This window comes from Atractosteus spatula, chromosome 12, assembly GCF_055471065.1.
Source record: "Atractosteus spatula isolate fAtrSpa1 chromosome 12, fAtrSpa1.hap1, whole genome shotgun sequence".
Classification (NCBI taxonomy): Eukaryota; Metazoa; Chordata; class Actinopteri; order Semionotiformes; family Lepisosteidae; genus Atractosteus; species Atractosteus spatula.
In genome coordinates, this window is record NC_142717.1 from 23,536,999 (window position 1) to 23,558,476 (window position 21,478).

Genomic DNA, 21,478 nt, shown 5'->3' on the forward strand with positions numbered 1-21,478 from the left:
GGGTCTCTTACGACAACAGAACCTGGAGCTGCAGAGCTGCAACACAGAGCTCAGAGAACCTGGAGCTGCAGAGCTGTAACACAGAGCTCAGGGAACCTGGAGCTGCAGGGCTGTAACACAGAGCTCAGGGAACCTGGAGCTGCAGGGCTGTAACACAGAGCTCAGAGAACCTGGAGCTGTAGGGCTGTAACACAGAGCTCAGAGAACCTGGAGCTGCAGGGCTGTAACACAGAGCTCAGAGAACCTGGAGCTGCAGAGCTGTAACACAGAGCTCAGAGAACCTGGAGCTGAAGGGCTGTAACACAGAGCTCAGAGAACCTGGAGCTGCAGGGCTGTAACACAGAGCTCAGAGAACCTGGAGCTGCAGGGCTGTAATACAGATCTCAGAGAACCTGGAACTGCAGAGCTGTAACACAGAGCTCAGAGAACCTGGAGCTGAAGGGCTGTAACACAGAGCTCAGAGAACCTGGAGCTGAAGGGCTGTAACACAGCTCAGAGAACCTGGAGCTGCAGGGCTGTAACACAGAGAACCTGGAGCTGCAGGGCTGTGACACAGAGCTCAGAGAACCTGGAGCTGCAGGGCTGTAACACAGAGCTCAGAGAACCTGGAGCTGCAGGGCTATAACACAGAGCTCATGGAACCTGGAGCTGCAGGGCTGTAACACAGAGCTCAGGGAACCTGGAGCTGCAGGGCTGTAACACAGAGCTCGGGGAACCTGGAGCTGCAGAGCTGTAACACAGAGCTCAGAGAACCTGGAGCTGCAGGGCTGTAACACAGAGCTCAGAGAACCTGGAGCTGCAGAGCTGTAACAGAGCTCAGAGAACCTGAAGCTGCAGAGCTGTAACACAGAGCTCAGAGAACCTGGAGCTGAAGGGCTGTAACACAGAGCTCAGAGAACCTGGAGCTGCAGGGCTGTAACACAGAGCTCAGAGAACCTGGAGCTGCAGGGCTGTAACACAGAGCTCAGAGAACCTGGAGCTGAAGGGCTGTAACACAGAGCTCAGAGAACCTGGAGCTGCAGAGCTGTAACACAGAGCTCAGAGAACCTGGAGCTGCAGGGCTGTAACACAGAGCTCAGAGAACCTGGAGCTGCAGGGCTGTGACACAGAGCTCAGAGAACCTGGAGCTGCAGAGCTGTAACACAGAGCTCAGAGAACCTGGAGCTGCAGGGCTGTAACACCGAGCTCAGAGAACCTGGAGCTGCAGGGCTGTAACACAGAGCTCAGAGAACCTGGAGCTGCAGGGCTGTAACACAGAGCTCAGGGAACCTGGAGCTGCAGGGCTGTAACACAGCTCAGAGAACCTGGAGCTGCAGGGCTGTAACACAGAGAACCTGGAGCTGCAGGGCTGTGACACAGAGCTCAGAGAACCTGGAGCTGCAGGGCTGTAACACAGAGCTCAGAGAACCTGGAGCTGCAGGGCTATAACACAGAGCTCATGGAACCTGGAGCTGCAGGGCTGTAACACAGAGCTCAGGGAACCTGGAGCTGCAGGGTTGTAACACAGAGCTCGGGGAACCTGGAGCTGCAGAGCTGTAACACAGAGCTCAGAGAACCTGGAGCTGCAGGGCTGTAACACAGAGCTCAGAGAACCTGGAGCTGCAGGGCTGTAACACAGAGCTCAGGGAACCTGGAGCTGCAGGGCTGTAACACAGAGCTCAGAGAACCTGGAGCTGCAGGGCTGTAACACAGAGCTCAGAGAACCTGGAGCTGCAGGGCTGTAATGCAGAGCTCAGGGAACCTGGAGCTGCAGAGCTGCAACACAGAGCTCAGAGAGCCTGGAGCTGCAGATGAAGTATATGAATTCTCAGCACTCCGTGTTTTCTGGACTTGCAGTCTGATTTACAGTGGATAACTTAATACAGACCTATCCAAACAGGCTATAATCAAAGAAAAAGGTACTTCCACGAAATATTAGTTAAAGGGTGTGCACACTTATGCAACCAAGGCATTGAAATTTTTTTTTTATTTTGAATTATTATTCCTGAAAAAGATTCACTTGTTTTTCACTGAAATATTGTTGGTTAACTACAATATAGTTGATATAAGATCTTATTAAAGGTGAAAAAAGGTCTGCCATGATTTGTCTTGATTTCAGCCTTTACATCAACAAAAGCTGAAATTAAAATTAGGGTGTGTAGACACTTGATATCCAGTGTATCAAGGTGTGGGCTGTGTAGCAGCCACATGGTCTTAATAAAAGGCCTACTGATCCCCTCGTCATACAAAGAACAACCTGAATTTTCCCCTTTGTCTGCCTTCAGCAGAATAAGTGCCAAAGCTGTGAAAAGGACCATATCCTAAAACACAGACTGCTGGATGCTGGGAAACAGTCCTGGTGCTGAATTGTCCAGTTAGCCTGTTATCTTCAGCCCATTGAGTCTTTACTTGTACGACTAACTCTTATGACTAATTTGTTTGATCCACTTTAAAAGACTGGTGAATGCTTCAGCCTGACACTTCCCTCATTAATATGCATGTATATGTAAATTGCCTCCTTAATGCAACAAATTGGTTGAGCGTTAACACATGTCTGAAGGCATCGCTGTCTTGACTTCCTCTAGACTCTCCTGTTGCAGACACAATGAGCTGTGTCACGCTGCTCCGAACTAGTTTAGGAGAGGCAGACAAATGTAACATAACAATTCACCCACTTTTTCTATTGGCATTGAAGATTTCCTGAAGGTTCGTATCGGCGAGGAGAATGTTGCTGTAGGCAGTGCTTTATTTATGGGTCGGATGAGCTAATGCTTTAGATTGGGCCACCATGCAAGTCTCTGAGGAGCTGACGCGATGTGACACTGTCGGGTTTTTTTTAAATACGAAGGAACAATTGAATGGTGTTAGGCTAGACAGAGGCAGTGTTTGAAGAAGATTTAAGCCCCACAGCAGGCCCATCAATAACTGTAATCTGGCAGGCTGCGAGCACAAAAGAAAAACACAATCAGGATTCTTGGATGTGTTCCCTGACTCCCGGAGAACGGGTCTGCAGAGGTTATTTTCTGGGGCTGTGCGGTTCATCCATCATCAGTAAAACCTGGCGGTGCGGTCCCTGCTGCGTCTGCTGTGGAAACCGACCCGGTCTCCATCAGAAGACTGGGCTCCCTCTTGTCTTCCACAGTCCGCACAACCCGCAGGCAAGCCACCAGCTCGGAGTCGCTGACCGAGGAGTGCAGAGAAAGCAGGGAAAAAGTGATTTCAGTCTGGTTTGCAGTAGAATTAGCTTGGCTGTAAACCTGTGATGTCACCCTGAGCTGTGCCCATCTGCACTCAGGGTCGGTTTGAAGTGGCGAGTTTCAGACACATGAGGGTTCATTTCTTTCAGGGAAGGTGTGAAGGCCCGTCTCACCAAATGTTTCCACTTTTTTCATTTTCTAAAGAAAATTAAATAGAAATCAGTTTTAGTAAGATATCAGACTTACTATAATTTGTGGGGGGTGTTTCTGTTTGAGTAGTACTGTTAATTTTAAAGTGATTAAGAGATATGATAATATGAAAGATATAGACAGTACTGTATACATTTTACTTTATGCAGACGTTTGTTCATATTAAGACGCTTTAATTTCTGAGTAAAAGTCAGTATTTAGTTGCATATTTCCTTGAGGCAATAACTGCATGAAGTCTGTAATCCATTGAACTCACTAATTATTCTTCATATAATGATTTGAGATGCTTTTCCAAGGCTTTACTGCAGCTGCATTGAATTCTTGCCTGTTCATGGGGTTGAGTTCTTGCCTGTTCATGGAGTGTTCTGACCTCAGTTTTTTCTTCAGCATGTGGCTCATTTGAATTGGAGTCTCGAGACTGAGATGGCTAGTCTAGGATTTTCCACTATTTTCTCCTGACATTCTCCTTAGTTCCATTGACCCATTATTATTATTATTATCATTATTATTAATAATAATAATTCCTTACATTTATATAGCGCTTTTCTGGACACTCCACCCAAAGCGCTTTAAAGGTAATGGGGACTCCCCTCCACCACCAAGGCAATAACCCCATGAACAGGCAAGAACTCCAAGCAAAGCCTTGGAAAAGCATCTCAAATCATTATATGAAGAATTTGGAGAGTCCAGTGGATTACAGAACTCATGCAGTTATTGCCTCAAACGTCATTATTGTAAGTCATTGACATGCTGCATGGTGAAGTGCTACTCAATAAGTACACTTTCTTCCACATAAGCAGACAAAATGTTTCAGAAATCTTCAGAAGTCATTCAGCGGCTGCCATCGTTCGTTACTTCATCAGTAAAGACGTGCGAGTCAGTTTCAGAGGCGGCCGTGCGTGCCCAGGCCATGACATGACCTCCGCCTGGCTTCACAGAAGAGGTGGTGCTCACTGGAGCTTCTGCACTTCCTTTCTTTCTCCACACCTCAACCTTTCCATGGCTGTGGTAGAGGTTTGTCTTGGTCTCGCCTTTCCTGGCTCAGCTTGGACTTCTAAGCCCATTCTAATCTGGCCTTTCTGCTCTTGGTGCTGATGAGAGGTTTATGTCTTGTGATGTGGCCACTGTAACTCTGCTTTCTCCATTGTCTGCAAACTGAGAATATTTTGATACCCTCATCCCTGCATCTTGGACAGTGTTGATTTCACGGACATTTGTTTTAGGTTGTTTCTGTGAAGTTCTGATCATCTTTCAACTCCAGATTGTTTTCGGGTCTGATTCCCCCCTCAGGATGTTTCAAATGATTTATTCTGGTCTGCCGATTTTTTCTGCTCTGGTTCTGACTGAGTTTTTCTGTTTTCAAGCTTCACGTTGCCGTGCTTTTGTTTACAGAAAGGTTTTCATTTTGGCATTTGAAAGCAAACGTTGAAGTCAGAGCAACAGGATGTTCTCAGCTTTTCTATGATCATGAATATCCAACAATAAAACACCTGGCCAACAAGAGACAATGTTAAGCCAAATTAACGTCCCAAATCTTGTACTCCTTGAGAATAAAACCAATCGCCACTATTAGTTTGTTTAAGTAACCAGAGAGGGGTGAACTGAATGTACAAAAATAACTTTTTCTTTCTCCAGAAATAAATGTTAACAGTGAAAATCCCAGTTAAGGCCTCACTGCCCCAAAACATTTGGAGGGCAGTGTAGCGCATTCAAGTGGTAACTTGTACACTTGTACAGTGAAAGAGCCTCCTGTTTTCAGGGAAAATAGTTGGAAATCTACAACTTTGTGTGTGGCTCACTGTAGTAATGTGCTCCATCAGGTGTGTGTGTGTGGCTCAGTGTGTGAGGATACTGTAGTAATGTGCTCCATCAGGTGTGAGTGTGTGGCTCAGTGTGTGAGGATACTGTAGTAATGTGCTCCATCAGGTGTGTGTGTGCTCAGTGTATGAGGATACTGTAGTAATGTGCTCCATCAGGTGTGTGTGTGCTCAGTGTGTGAGGATACTGTAGTAATGTGCTCAGTATGTGTGTGCTCAGTGTGTGAGGATGCTGTAGTAATGTGCTCAGTGTGTGTGGCTCAGTGTGTGAGGATACTGTAGTAATGTGCTTCATTGGGTGTGTCTGTGCTCAGTGTGTGAGGATACTGTAGTAATATGCTCCATCACCTGTGTGTGTGTGGCTCAGTGTGTGAGGATGCTGTAGTAATATGCTCCATCACCTGTGTGTGTGTGGCTCAGTGTGTGAGGATGCTGTAGTAATATGCTCCATCAGGTGTGTGTCTGTGCTCAGTGTGTGTGGCTCAGTGTGTGAGGATACCGTAGTAATATGCTCCATCAGGTGTGTGTCTGTGCTCAGTGTGTGTGGCTCAGTGTGTGAGGATACCGTAGTAATATGCTCCATCAGGTGTGTGTGTGCTCAGTGTGTGTGTGCTCAGTGTGTGAGGTGCTATAGTAATGTGCTCCATCAGGTGTGTGTGTGTGCGCTCAGTGTGTGAGGATACTGTAGTAATGTGCTCCATCAGGTGTGTGTATGCTCAGTGTGTGAGGATACTGTAGTAATATGCTCCATCAGGTGTGTGTGTGCTCAGTGTGTGAGGATACTGTAGTAATGTGCTCCATCAGGTGTGTGTGTGCTCAGTGTGTGAGGATACTGTAGTAATGTGCTCCATCAGGTGTGTGTGGCTCAGTGTGTGAGGATACTGTAGTAATGTGCTCCATCAGGTGTGCGCGCGTGTGCTCAGTGTGTGAAGATACTGTAGTAATGTGCTCCATCAGGTGTGTGTGTGTGGCTCAGTGTGTGAGGATACTGTAGTAATGTGCTCCATCAGGTGTTTGTGGCTCAGTGTATGAGGATACTGTAGTAATGTGCTCAGTATGTGTGTGCTCAGTGTGTGAGGATGCTGTAGTAATGTGCTCAGTATGTGTGTGCTCAGTGTGTGAGGATGCTGTAGTAATGTGCTCAGTATGTGTGTGCTCAGTGTGTGAGGATGCTGTAGTAATGTGCTTCATTGGGTGTGTCTGTGCTCAGTGTGTGAGGATACTGTAGTAATATGCTCCATCACCTGTGTGTGTGTGGCTCAGTGTGTGAGGATGCTGTAGTAATATGCTCCATCACCTGTGTGTGTGTGGCTCAGTGTGTGAGGATGCTGTAGTAATATGCTCCATCAGGTGTGTGTCTGTGCTCAGTGTGTGTGGCTCAGTGTGTGAGGATACCGTAGTAATATGCTCCATCAGGTGTGTGTCTGTGCTCAGTGTGTGTGGCTCAGTGTGTGAGGATACCGTAGTAATATGCTCCATCAGGTGTGTGTGTGCTCAGTGTGTGTGTGCTCAGTGTGTGAGGTGCTATAGTAATGTGCTCCATCAGGTGTGTGTGTGTGCGCTCAGTGTGTGAGGATACTGTAGTAATGTGCTCCATCAGGTGTGTGTATGCTCAGTGTGTGAGGATACTGTAGTAATATGCTCCATCAGGTGTGTGTGTGCTCAGTGTGTGAGGATACTGTAGTAATGTGCTCCATCAGGTGTGTGTGTGCTCAGTGTGTGAGGATACTGTAGTAATGTGCTCCATCAGGTGTGTGTGGCTCAGTGTGTGAGGATACTGTAGTAATGTGCTCCATCAGGTGTGCGCGCGTGTGCTCAGTGTGTGAAGATACTGTAGTAATGTGCTCCATCAGGTGTGTGTGTGTGGCTCAGTGTGTGAGGATACTGTAGTAATGTGCTCCATCAGGTGTTTGTGGCTCAGTGTATGAGGATACTGTAGTAATGTGCTCAGTATGTGTGTGCTCAGTGTGTGAGGATGCTGTAGTAATGTGCTCAGTATGTGTGTGCTCAGTGTGTGAGGATGCTGTAGTAATGTGCTCAGTATGTGTGTGCTCAGTGTGTGAGGATGCTGTAGTAATGTGCTTCATTGGGTGTGTCTGTGCTCAGTGTGTGAGGATACTGTAGTAATATGCTCCATCACCTGTGTGTGTGTGGCTCAGTGTGTGAGGATGCTGTAGTAATATGCTCCATCACCTGTGTGTGTGTGGCTCAGTGTGTGAGGATGCTGTAGTAATATGCTCCATCAGGTGTGTGTCTGTGCTCAGTGTGTGTGGCTCAGTGTGTGAGGATACTGTAGTAATATGCTCCATCAGGTGTGTGTGTGCTCAGTGTGTCTGTGCTCAGTGTGTGAGGTGCTATAGTAATGTGCTCCATCAGGTGTGTGTGTGTGTGCGCTCAGTGTGTGAGGATACTGTAGTAATGTGCTCCATCAGGTGTGTGTATGCTCAGTGTGTGAGGATACTGTAGTAATATGCTCCATCAGGTGTGTGTGTGCTCAGTGTGTGTGTGCTCAGTGTGTGAGGATACTGTAGTAATGTGCTCCATCAGGTGTGTGTGGCTCAGTGTGTGAGGATACTGTAGTAATGTGCTCCATCAGGTGTGTGTGTGCTCAGTGTGTGAGGATACTGTAGTAATGTGCTCCATCAGGTGTGTGTGGCTCAGTGTGTGAGGATACTGTAGTAATGTGCTCCATCAGGTGTGCGCGCGTGTGCTCAGTGTGTGAAGATACTGTAGTAATGTGCTCCATCAGGTGTGTGTGTGTGGCTCAGTGTGTGAGGATACTGTAGTAATGTGCTCCATCAGGTGTGTGTGTGCTCAGTGTGTGAAGATACTGTAGTAATGTGCTCCATCAGGTGTGTGTGTGCTCAGTGTGTGAGGATACTGTAGTAATGTGCTCAGTGTGTGAGGATGCTGTAGTAATATGCTCCATCACCTGTGTGTGTGTGGCTCAGTGTGTGAGGATGCTGTAGTAATATGCTCCATCAGGTGTGTGTCTGTGCTCAGTGTGTGTGGCTCAGTGTGTGAGGTGCTATAGTAATGTGCTCCATCAGGTGTGTGTGTGTGTGCGCTCAGTGTGTGAGGATACTGTAGTAATGTGCTCCATCAGGTGTGTGTATGCTCAGTGTGTGAGGATACTGTAGTAATATGCTCCATCAGGTGTGTGTGTGCTCAGTGTGTGTGTGCTCAGTGTGTGAGGTGCTATAGTAATGTGCTCCATCAGGTGTGTGTGTGTGCGCTCAGTGTGTGAGGATACTGTAGTAATGTGCTCCATCAGGTGTGTGTATGCTCAGTGTGTGAGGATACTGTAGTAATATGCTCCATCAGGTGTGTGTGTGCTCAGTGTGTGTGTGCTCAGTGTGTGAGGATACTGTAGTAATGTGCTCCATCAGGTGTGTGTGGCTCAGTGTGTGAGGATACTGTAGTAATGTGCTCCATCAGGTGTGTGTGTGCTCAGTGTGTGAGGATACTGTAGTAATGTGCTCCATCAGGTGTGTGTGGCTCAGTGTGTGAGGATACTGTAGTAATGTGCTCCATCAGGTGTGCGCGCGTGTGCTCAGTGTGTGAAGATACTGTAGTAATGTGCTCCATCAGTTGTGTGTGTGTGGCTCAGTGTGTGAGGATACTGTAGTAATGTGCTCCATCAGGTGTGTGTGTGCTCAGTGTGTGAAGATACTGTAGTAATGTGCTCCATCAGGTGTGTGTGTGCTCAGTGTGTGAGGATACTGTAGTAATGTGCTCAGTGTGTGAGGATGCTGTAGTAATGTGCTCAGTGTGTGAGGATGCTGTAGTAATGTGCTCCATCAGTGCTCAGGGTGCAGCAGGGTGCCTGCGCTGGGCTGCAGGTGCCCTGCCATGCATGCAGCAGCGTGTGCTCGCCTCTCTGCAGCGCTGCACGCGGCGGCTCTCTCGGGCCACGTGAGCACGGCGCGGCTGCTGCTGGAGCGCGGGGCCCTGGTGGACGCCCTGGACGTGATGAAGCACACGCCCCTGTTCCGCGCCTGCGAGATGGGCCACCGCGACGTCATCCTCACCCTCATCCAAGGTACGGCCCTCCGCCGGGCCCCAATACATCTGCACTTACCTCATTGTCTGATCTGGGGTATTTCAGTATTTCAGCGAACAGGGCCTTGCAGGAGCATTCGCCCCCTTCTAGGGATGTCTTTTTTTCAGTTCTGAGTAAAACGCACACATTTGAGCATTTTAGAGTGAATATATTTAATCAGGAACTGGGCTGCTCAAACTGAACACTTTCTATGGGTGAAAGAAGTTAATTACCAGCAAAAGCTGCTACAAACTCCATTTGTAATTCAGGAAAATGGGACGTCATTGGAAGGCGATGAATAGTTTTGCAAGCCTTTCTACATCCCCTGCCAACGCTAAAGAAGAAGCATTAAAGGCCAGCATTGTAGTTTTGCTGTTGGCTTCTAAAGTGCTGCAAACTTAAGAGGCTTCTGGTGTGATTTCAGTTATTGTGCCTTTGTGTGTGTGTGGACGTTGGCAGGGAATGTCTATGAGAGCTGTGTCTTTGTGGGTGTGTGTGTATCTTATCTCTGCCCGCAGGGGGCGCTCGTGTGGATTTGGTAGACCTGGATGGCCACACGGCTCTGCACTGGGCAGCCCTTGGCGGGAATGCGGAGGTGTGTCAGATCCTGATGGAAAATGGCATCAGCCCCAACGTCCAGGACCTGGCCGGCCGCACTCCGCTGCAGTGCGCCGCCTATGGGGGTTACATCAACTGCATGGCCGTGCTGATGGAGAACAGGGCCGATCCCAACATACAGGACAAAGAGGTAACCCCCATTTCCCAACTCCATCTCCCCCCCCGAGAAACCCCCTCCAGCTTTACAGCCAGAATTATCCCCCCCCCCCCCCCTTACCATCCACACCCCATGGAAGGGCTGAGTGACCTCTTGAGAGGCTCATGTCTTCTGCGCTTTGTTCCAGCCCGAGCTCGTTACATCGTGGGTCTAATTCTCTAATCAACCGCATAAGCGTAATACTTGAACTGAGCTGTGAGCTGGCTTTGTAACTCTGTCTTTAGTGAAGTGTTTTGAGTAATCAACTGTAAGAGACCTTAAGTATCTTATTGTATGTGTCTGGCTGAGAATGTAATTAGGTTAATAGAAGTCTCAGATTGGAAGAAAAACTAGAATACATTAAACTCCTCTAGGAATCGAGTTGACACCTCTATTCCTGGCACGATACCTTTATTCCCTCTACAACCACCTGCTATACAATATATTCATTGGAATTCATCAGGGGACCAAGACCCTCCCCAGTCATAATGGGCCACATTCCTGCAGGTTTTATAGGTTTTTTTGTAAATCTGGAGCAATTGGAAAGCTGGGACAATTTGCTAAACCATCCAAATTGAGCCAATTATTAGTTCAGTTAGAAGGCTTGTCTGAGAACTACAATCTGCAGGACAGCAGACAAGGTTTAGGAAACCCTGCACCGGCTGGTCACACTTGCCTGTGGAGATGTGGGACTACAAACCAAGTGGCTGAGGCTCTGTGTTCAGTGGCTTTGACATCTGGAAAGCAAACCTCCAACCACGATGCTGAACGATTAGGCCTGAACAAGGCCTAATGCTTCAGGGGCTGGCCTCGATCTTCCATGGGTGCTAAACAGCATGAGATGTGATTTATCCAACCACTTTGAGCATTCAACGGTCCAGTCTATCCATTAACAGCGTCACTATAGAGGACTGTTTGCAATACCAGCTTAATAACGGCTGGCCTGGCAGTGAAACATAGTCTGACACTGAGGTGTGCAGTGCGAGTCGATTTCTACATGAAAGGGGCATGACACGGGCTAAAATATATTGCCAGCCCACAGGGTCCCGTGTCATATCACAGAAACAGATGTGGGTGTAGTGAGATGTCTTCGGTAACAACAAGAGAGACCTCTTCTGCAGATGTGGGTGCTGTGCATGGTGCCTGTGAGCATCTGGGGGTGCCAAAGCAGTTCACTGATGTTCCCTCATCCGTCTGGGGCTCTCTCTGCTCCAGAAGGGGGCTCAGTCCCTGCAGGGCTCCGTTACAGGAGATGAATCTAGTGTGCAGCAGCCTGTCACGTGGTTGGAAATATCCGTTGTCTGCAGCTATAAAAAAAACCCACTCAGAACAACTCCATCAGCAAGGAGAGTCCTTTCTCTGCTAAGGTGACACACTGTGAAAACGACGCACTACTTTCACAGGCTGGACGGCTTGCAGGAGCTCATTAAAAGTACCCTAGGTTGCTGTGCTGTGTCTGGGCATCGTCTTCCACATGACAGCACCAGGCCACACACTATCAGCCAAACCCGGAGGTGTTTTCAGAGTCACTATGAGAGGATCTGGACCACCTACCTTGAGAAACAGGAACACCATGATTTCCCTCACTTCGGCCCCATAAGGAAGCACTTGAGCAGCAGGACTCCAGGAGATCGACACCAGTTTCTTCTGTTTTAGATTGTGTTCATATCATGATGAACCACAATGCCCAAACAGATCACGATATTATGTATGGAAAAGTGGTGTGCACCCTTACTTTTTTGTTGGTTGTACCTGTAGCTAGGAATGAATGCATTCTCACGAAAGCTATTACTTGCCTTATTTTTGGAAAACCCCTTGTAAAACCTCTCACCTCCCTTTTTGGTTTGCATCTTCTAGTGGCCTAAATCTAAATTCCTGTGGGTACATTTTTTTTTTATCTCTCCACCACGGCCTGTAAAACCCCTGTAAATGATCCTTCCAGCAATGCACAAAAAGCACATGGCTCTTGTCAGATATCTATCATATCAGCATATGTGCCCACTGATATAAAGACTTGGCTTGCTGTTACTTTACTGTACATCCCCCAGGAATTATAAGATAAGACATGTGATGTGTCACTCCAGTGGTGCATACTGTAATATTTTGTCAGGGCAGTATATTATTAAGATCATCTCAGAAACAGTGTTTGTTTTGTGCAAAGTAATGGAGACGCTTCTGATGTGAGGCCTATCTTTTTCCCCATCTCTGAAGTCTGTTTTCAACCTTTCAAGGCTCGTTGAAAAAGCAATGAAGATATCACATGGGCGGACCGCTGTACCCTCAGCAGACGTGCTTTGTGAAACAGGGAGCAGTGCTCGGCCTCTTGAGAGAGTGCGGGCAGACACTATAGACCTTGTTCCTTTTCTGCTCTAGCCGTCCGGTCAGGGGGGTGCATGATGATTACACAGAGGATGCCCTGGGGAGTGATGGCAGGAAAAGCTGCCGTAGGAAGAATCAATTTAGCATGGCCTTTGGTAGACATACATATGGTACCTGCACTGCACAAAGTAGAAAGCAATTTCTGTTGGTTTAAGGCCCAGCCTGTTGTCTCGGTGACTTGCAATGTCTTCTAGTGTGGTCTTGTTAGCTGAGCTGAGCAAGGAGTCAGGCTGGGCCTTAAACCAACAGAAATCAGCACACCAGGTCCAGTATGCGAGAGGTTAAATACGTTCAAGTTCAGTGTAATGCATACTGTAGTATGCTGAGTTTGCTTTCACCCGCTGGTACTAGTAAATAAGACCTGAGACAAACTCTCAACTGACTTTCAGTCATCAGTAATTCCAAATCATTAGCCCAACACACTTTTACACACAACAGTATAGATACATTTTAAATATCCTTTAATTGGGGGCAAAAAAATACAAGTTTATCTTTCAATGAGTATCTTTTCAGTACGGAGTTAAAGACAGCCTACTTTTTCTTACGTCCCTCGTAGGTCAGGTTCTGTTACTGTTATACTTTTATTTGGTGAGTTTTATTGCACTTTCTTACATTCTGCTAGCGTGTATGCACTTGGCAGTTCCATCGAAAGAGGGGGAAAAAAGCATTGGAAATCTTCTCTAAAACGCCAGAGGTTTGGCCGAAGAAGTTGTGAACTGCAGGAGGTACCGTGTTTCAGATGTGAAACAGCCTCTCTCTCTTGAATTCATTTCCTCTCCGACCACCAAGTGGTCATTAGCGTCTCTATCTTGCCCTGCTCCTCGGGCTGTCGGCACAACACAGGAGCCATTGTCTGCTGGTTTCTCCTGAAGGAAAATGAGGCATCGGTAAGCAAAGCTCCGCACATGCCCTGTGAGCTGTGGACCAGACTGGGGCCAGAAGAGGTTGCCTTGGCGGAAGTGGCACAGCTCTGAGCCTGCAGGGGGCACCCACTGGGCGTGGCTCATTCTACAGTGAGCCCTGCAGGCCCGGTGTCACCTTGGACTATAGAGAGGAGACTCTTGCTATCTAGCACGGCGGTGATGGAGGGTACAACACAGAGGAAAGGGTGGTACTCCAGATCTTGGCATCAGAACAGAGGTCCGGACTTATGATCTGACCACAACCCCAGAACTCTAGATAAGTCTGCACCTTTTCACTTTTTGTATGCCTCATGGCTTGCTCTGGGTTTTTCAAATGAAGGATTCAGGACAGGCTGGCTCACAGACTTGACTTTAGGAGTTTATGGGGGGTCCGAAGAACCGGAGTGAGAAACGCTGTGTCAGAACAACACGCAGAACCGGAAATTGACCCAAGACACGGGCCCAGCCCCTGGAGAGACCCAGAATATTCTCTTCCACTTGCTCCTCTCTCGTTGACGTGAGATACTGCACCTCAGCTCCAGCCTTCCCTCACAATACGTCACAGTGGAAACCTCTGGGAATCCCAAGGCTGAGAGACCTTCCTTCTTTACAGACTGTCCAGTTCATCCTGTTTGATTTATGGAGATGTAGGTTAACCCATGTTGAAACAACTCTTCTACTCTTCTATAGGCTAATGAATGTAGGAAGGCAGGGGAAATGTACTAAATTGCACAGGGAAGGTAGAGAACATTTACTAATGGGCTGTTCTTCAGTATTTAATTACATGCTATATTCTGTACCCCAGTGCTGATATGTGTTGCTGCAGAAGGGGGTGGACATTAATAAATGCACATGTGGGGGGTTCAGGATGCGCAGAATGTTTGCATGGTTTGAACTCTCGGCACAATCCGCCTGCTTCCCTGCTTCGCGATCGCAGATTTGGGCCTCGGGGTTGGGCAGGCACACGAGGGAATTTTGCAGGGCATGAGGAATGTATGAAGTGCTCTGTGTGCGCAGGGGAGGATGGCGCTGCACTGGTCCTGTAATAACGGATACCTGGATGCCGTGAAGTTGCTGCTGGGATGCGGTGCTTTCCCTAACCACATGGAGCACAATGAGGAGAGGTCTGTATGGCTCTGTTACTGAAGGTCTCTGGCTGTGTTAGTACAGTGAGGTATCTGTAGATGTATTCACTCCTCCAGACTGCTAGTCAGCTATTGTGCACATGCAAATATTATGTATGTAGATATATGAAACTGTATTTGCATCTGTTATAGTCTTTATAATGATTCTGGAAGGCACAAGCATTAATGGCTCCTAGTGTAAGCTAAAATGGGGTTTCTCAAAGGCCCATGTGAGAGTGTGTTAAAACTGCAGATAATGTGGTTGATAGTGAAATTCCAGTGCTTAAATCTGGGTTTGCTTGGCTGTGAGAGAGTACTGTTTGCTTCCATGCCCAGTCATGCCAGTGGGCGTGTGGTGTGGGGGTCCTGACAGTGAGCATGTGGTGTGGGGGTCCTGACAGTGAGCGTGAGGTGAGGGGGTCCTCCCAGTGGGCGTGTGGTGTGGGGGTCGTCCCAGTGGGCGTGTGGTGTGGGGGTCATGCCAGTGGGCGTGTGGTGTGGGGGTCCTGCCAGTGGGCTTGTGGTGAGGGGTCCTGACAGTGAACGTGTGGTGAGGGGGTCCTCCTAGAGGACGTGTGGTGAAGGGTAATGCCAGTGGGGCGTGTGGTGAGGGGGTCCTCCCAATGGGAATGTGGTGTGGTGGGTCCTCCCAGTGGGCATGTGGTGTGGGGGTCGTGCCAGTGGGCGTGTAGTGGGGGGGGGGGGTCATGCCAGTGGGCATGGTGTGGGGGTCCTGCCAGTGGGCGTGTGGTGTGGGGGTTCATGCCAGTGGGTGTGGTGTGGTAAGTCCTCCCAGTGGGCGTGTGGTGTGGGGGTCGTGCCAGTGGGCGTGTGGTGTGGGGATCGTGCCAGTGGGCGTGTGGTGTGTCCTCCCAGTGGGCGTGTGGTGTGGGGGTCGTGCCAGTAGATGTGTGGTGAGGGGTCGTGCCAGTGGGCGTGTGGTGTGGGGATCGTGCCAGTGGGCGTGTGGTGAGGGGTCGTGCCAGTGGGCGTGTGGTGTGGGGATCGTGCCAGTGGGTGTGTGGTGAGGGGTCGTGCCAGTGGGCGTGTGGTGTGGGGATCGTGCCAGTGGGCGTGTGGTGAGGGGTCGTGCCAGTGGGCGTGTGGTGTGGGGATCGTGCCAGTGGGCGTGTGGTGAGGGGTCGTGCCAGTGGGCGTGTGGTGTGGGGATCGTGCCAGTGGGCGTGTGGTGTGGGGATCGTGCCAATGGGCGTGGTGTGGTGTGTCCTCTTAGTGAGCGTGTGGTGTGTAGCTGTTTTCCTGTGCGCAGGTACACCCCTCTGGACTACGCCCTGCTGGGCGAGCACCAGGAGGTGACGCAGTTCATGCTGGAGCACGGCGCCCTGTCCATCGCCGCCATCCAGGACATCGCTGCTGCCTCCATCCAGGCCGTCTACAAGGGCTACAAGGTGCGGCAGGCCTTCCGCGAGCGCAAGAACCTGCTGATGAGGCACGAGCAGCTGCGCAAGGACGCGGCCAAGTGAGTCTCTCCACTGTCCCGCCGCACGGCACCCTGGGGCACCTCTGCCCCCTGCTGCCCTTCTCAGCATGGGCACCACTCACGACTGCCAGTTAGAGCAACACCAGCCTTCCCATGTTCTTCCAGCTGTGAAGTCTCTTCTCCCTTTGGACTTCTCTCCAAATCACATCCCTCCTAATCTCTTTTAAGGTCATACGAGTCCAGAAAAATGCGATTGGTGTGTTTAATCGTACTGTACCATGCAGGAAACCCGAAAGTGAGATTTGATTCCCTTTTGAAAATCACCCTGCTAGTCAGAGGAAGCAGAAAGGCACCTGCTGTAGTTCATGAACAGCTAATTGCATTACGTACTGCAGTAGAGGTGGTCCTGGAATATTTTAGCTGGAATATAAACTGGCAGCCGGTGTGACTTCTGAAATCCTAGCCTGAGATGCCCAGGACCTATCAGAGGGGCTCAGGGGACTGGTCCGCAGGAACGACGTGGCCACGCACAAATAAACTCTCACAGTCTGATCAGGTGACACTGCCAACACGTCTGCATTTAAATAATGAGTTCTCCAAGCAGCATAACCAGGAAAGTTCCCTGGCCGTGTTCAGTTCCGCAGGGGTTGTACAGTATCTGCGTTAAGATGAAGCCCGATTCCGAGCACGTTGTAGGCCAGGTTGTGTTTTTGGCATCGGAATCAAACACCAGCGCAAACTGGAAGGTGCTCCTCTATCAGTATGCTAGGAGCGCGGGCTGCAAAATCCATACGGGCTACGAAGCCGGCAGTCACAATCCATTTGTATTGTGTCAATAGTTTTATTTGAAACGATTTGCTCTTATCAAAACCACAGGCAGAGAGAGCGAGAGGGAGTACAGCCCAGCCAAGTCCTGGAACAATTAGCGTGTGTTCAGACTCCCAGTTTCGATCACTCAGCTCAGCTGGGGCAGGGAAGGGGGGTTGTCTTGACAGATGGAGTTAAGACTCTCCTCTGACAGGCGGCGGCGATCTGACACAGAGCCACTCCTGACACCCATCATGGCAACTGATGATGACACGCTACATTACTAACCTGTCATTGGCTGCGCTCTGCGCTAATGCTCTGGCGATTGCAGCCGGGGCCACGTGCTGCCAAGCGCTAATTGGACAACATCGCGCCGTGGTGTGATATGACATTTACCAGCTGTCAGGGAGTAGGAGACGAATTGGGGGGGGGGGGGGCGGAGGGGGGCAGGTAGTCTGTCAGAGCAGGGATGATAGCAGATCAAGGGAACAGTCTATTGTGTACCTGCCTGTCTGACAGCCCTGGGAGTGTCTCAGTGGGGAAATAGAAATCAGCACAAAAAAACCCCCACTGAACTGAGATCTTAACTCCTTCACACACCAGCTTTGCACCGTCTTGAAGGAAAGTTAGATCACCTGCTTCGTGTATCATGACTGCAAAAGCCAGTGGAAAACTTTGTTCCTTCGAAAATTATGTTTTAGGATCAAGCGTTTAAAGCTATAACTTGTTCCATAATTGTGTTTTCGTCAAACCGGGTAGGGCAGCATTTGTTATTCGTGATGTTGATGGGGTGTGCCCTTCGTGGGTTCATGGGTGAGTGTCCAGTACCCTCTGTCCTATTTGCCGACCCCAGCGTGCTGTTGTCTTCGCTGACAGGAAGCGGGAGGAGGAGCAGAGACGCCGGGAGGCGGAGCAGCAAGGTCTGGAGGCGGGGATACCAAGCCAGGGGGCTCGGCAGCAGGGTCAAGAGGAGGAGCAGCAGGGTCCGGTGGACAGATTGGAACCGAAACTCAGGTCCCTGTCGGTTTCGGACAGTGACATCAGAGCTCCAGGGGTCCACACCACTCTGAAACCCTCCGGGGCAGAGCACAGTCACAACACAAAGGGCAAAGCTGGGGAGCCCTGTCGAAACAGAGGTACTGTGATCCACAACAGAATTTGGTTCCATATCTTTGTATGTCTGTTACAGGATAACTCATATATCAAGCATGATCCAGTGTTAGTGTAAAAAGTGGGTAATGTATAATTACTTCTGTTACTGAATCACTCCTTAGGCCTTGAGCATTCCTGAAGGACCATAGCTGTACCACTCTTTTCTAAAGCTCTCTCACTGCTCTCTCTCTCTGTGTCATGCTCCATTCCTGTACGTTTGTTTATCCCCTACGTATCCCTTTCTCTTTATTTCCTCCTTTTCTTTCTTTCCATCCCTCAGAAGATGACCCCCCTTTCTCATGGTGTTCCTTTGTCCAATCAGAGCGCAGGAGCAGATCTGCCAAGAGCGAGCAGAGGGGGAGGGCTGCTGACGTTCGAGCTGTGCCCGTCCTGCCCCCCAAACCTGCGGCCCTAGCCCCCCCTGAGAAGGACACTCCCTGCTCTCCTGGCCCCTCGAAGAAGTCTCCTGCTTCCTGTAGGAAGGGATCTGTGGACAGGGGTGAAGAGGAGGCCCACTCAAGACCAGCGCGCCAGACAGGAACCCCCCCAAAAACTACCAGGGGTGCTTCTAAACCAGAAGGGAAGAGTCTAAACAGCGAGCGTCACTCCCCAGCAGGCTCCAGCAGGCCAGGTAGTGCCAAGCCTGGCACCCACACGGCGGTGCCAACCCCCAAACTGGCCGCCCCCGTCACCCACACCACCCCCCAGAACACGCAGCTACCTCCACTGGCACCCCGCCACCCCCGGAGCCAGAGCCACCCTCCTCCCTGCTCGGCCCCCCGGCCCGACCGGCCCCTCCCCGCCCCGCTCCTGAAAGCCCCCGCGGGACCCTGGACCAGCGGCAGCGTGGAGCTGGTACCCCTGGAGCTGCGGCTGCAGGTGGTGGAGAGGGAGAGGAGCCGCAAGGACCTGTTCAGGAGAAAGAACCGGGCGGCCAGCACCATCCAGGAAGCCTGGAGGAGGTGAGGGATCTGCGCGCGCCGCCATTACTGACCCGCGCGAGTCCTCGGACGCAAACACTAGCAAGCGACTACCGCCCAGCTGAAAGAAAAACATCCACCCAGTTCCTAACCGCTTCATCCAGTTCAGAGCAGCAGGGGAGCCAGGGCCTATCCCAGCAAGCAATGGGCACTAGGACTACATCACAGGACAGACACACTCTCACACACACACACCCTCACACGCACGGACACACTCATACACACAGACGCACGCACACACACACGCACACACACACACAGACACACACTCACAGGGATCATAGTAGGGCAGTGCAGAATGACCTTACAATTGGCATTGCTGCTTGTGATGTTTATATATTTAAGATGCACGGGACTTTATGTATGTAAATCTTTTCTTCTTAAATTGTTCATTTAACTCTTGTTCCTTCAATGGACTTTACTCCATTTTTTCCACCTGCTGAAAGCTAACACTTTAGCTTTCCCTCAGATTAAGAATGTTTGAAAAATGTTTAAGATTTTATAATTGAGTCCCTTCCCTGCTGAAGAAGTGGAGGCAACGACTTATCTTTCTGCCGAAATGACCAAATTCAGTCAAGCGATCGATGAGAAAGATGGATTGAGAATCATCCATTAAAAAAAAGTCAAAGTAAGGGAAAGTTATCACAGTACGCAGATAAGAGTCTCCGATCAGATTCCTAATATAAACGATCCTGTACTCTACGCGGTCAGTGATTTGGCATGGTGATTACCGGGTTTCCAGAAAGCAGCATTTAATAAGAAGTGTGCCCACTCAAATCTGAGGCTCAGCAGTGAGAGTCTGTGTTGATTAACTAGTACTGTTCCACCTGGCAGGACAGGAAGCAAGCCGTTGGCTCATCCAACGATTGAATGCAAAACTGTTTTTAACTAAAATAGCAGGTGTCCCTTGGAAAAAGACCCCATAGGCTCCTCTCCTGTTGATCATTTTTAATGCCCCCCTAGTAATCCCAGTGTTCAGCTCTGCTGTCTACACCTCCCCAGTTGACGACGAAGACCGTGCCGCAGAGCGAGGGCAAGCCTGCCTTCCCCAGTCTTAACCAGCAGGCCTTTGTGTCCAGTGTGCAGCACATGAACACAAATGAGGCCTCACATCACAGCTGTGGGGGAGGGGATCGATAAGCCATTTGACTGCAGTTACAGAGAGAGAGGCCTGGCGCTCAGCATGGGCTGCAGCTGGGAGTGCTGTCTATGGCTTTTTAATGACGGGCTCGGTGATCGATAGGGACGACTTGGGCAAGCGCGCTCTGGCGAGGGGGGATGATGCAGAAGACAGCAGTGACTGGTCTTAAAGGCTGAGGGTGGTTGTTAAAATATGAGCAGCCCTGAAGCAGGGGTAATTTACACTGCCATTTTCTGTCAAGGTTAAATGGTTGGGAACCTGCGGTCCTCACCAGCGGTGTCGCGTTAACCTGTCACTCCAGTCAGACCCACTTTGACTCCACCTGGGGGCTCTGCTGGCGCAGTTAGCGCAGACATCCGAGGCTCAGATGATCACATGATACGTCATGCCGCAGAAGAACGCAACATAGAAGAGGAAAAGTGGTTCAACCACTTACCCGATCCTCTGATGCTGCAGCCCAAAACAGCAGAGGCCTCTGCTCCACCATGTTATTTCAGAGGCTGATCCTGCAAGCGCTCCCAGGATCCATTCCATTGGCATTTGATCGTGATCTGAGAAAAAACCCTTGATCCAATGCAGTTGTGTGAATGTCGCCACTACTGAGCAGGGTTTGATCACAACAAAACCCCAAATATGGCACTGGTGATCACACAGTAACATATAATAATTTGTATACAAATGGAGGCCCATCGTGCTTGTTTGGTGAACACATACAGTACATGTGTACTTATCTTGTGGCGTGGACTTGTATATCCTGTAAGGCCCTGATGCCGATTCTCAGGCAGGAGGTTGACATGAATACCCCAGCTGTGGGAGAGTTGTGGAAAAGCTGGATGAATGGGAATTAGGATGAGTGGATCAGAGGAGCTAAATAAGTGACAAGAGCCGATCAGAGGAGGCTGTGTTTTTCCCATCCGAAATCATTTTGTTTGCTCATACGTCAGGATTTCTCTCGTCTCCACCTCCTCTGAGTCTCGGTGCTCTGAGCTGATCGGAATCTCAGAAAAACTCTTGATCCGGCCAAGTGGCATTAACGTTGATGCTGCTGTGCAGAAATGGCTGGCGTACACACTGTGAGAACTGGCCATCACATAATAACAAGATAGTGCATATACACAAACATGTTCGTATCTGGTGGCTGAGGCTTGTACATCCAGTTGGTCCAGATCCCAGAAGGTTGATGTGAATACCCCGTGCGTGGGCATGTTGTGGCAAAACCAATGGGAATTCGGATCAACGCGTTGCTGTGGAACTGCAGCTTTTTACCCTGGAGCGATGGTCAGACCATGGTTGTCCCATAGTCTTCTTGTTGAGGAGCCAAATAAGTGACAAGGGCCGATCAGGGGAGACTGTGTTTTCCCCCCATCGAAAATCATTTTGTTTCATCATTCCTCTCGATTTGCCACTGTCTTGTTGTGCTCGGCTCCATCCACCTTCCCCTCTGAGTCTGTCGCACTTGTCTTCTGACAGTGATCTTCTTACAGATCTCACCAAAGCGCAGAAAGCTTTCAGTAACAGGCCTTGAAAATAGCCTCTCTTGTGGCTTGGGGACA

The 21,478-nt window shown here is 49.7% G+C and overlaps 1 protein-coding gene across 1 annotated transcript in view; it reads left to right on the top strand.

The window, feature by feature from the left end:
- Positions 1–21,478, top strand: part of invs (inversin) — an 82,973-nt gene that overhangs the window by 54,641 nt on the left and 6,854 nt on the right. Inside the window, exons 10-15 of the mRNA XM_088928857.1 lie at positions 9,090–9,245; positions 9,764–9,993; positions 14,298–14,404; positions 15,675–15,884; positions 17,529–17,788; positions 18,127–18,766. Of these exons, the coding sequence (XP_088784983.1) occupies positions 9,090–9,245; positions 9,764–9,993; positions 14,298–14,404; positions 15,675–15,884; positions 17,529–17,788; positions 18,127–18,766 (1,603 nt within the window). The remainder of the gene's footprint in view (positions 1–9,089; positions 9,246–9,763; positions 9,994–14,297; positions 14,405–15,674; positions 15,885–17,528; positions 17,789–18,126; positions 18,767–21,478) is intronic.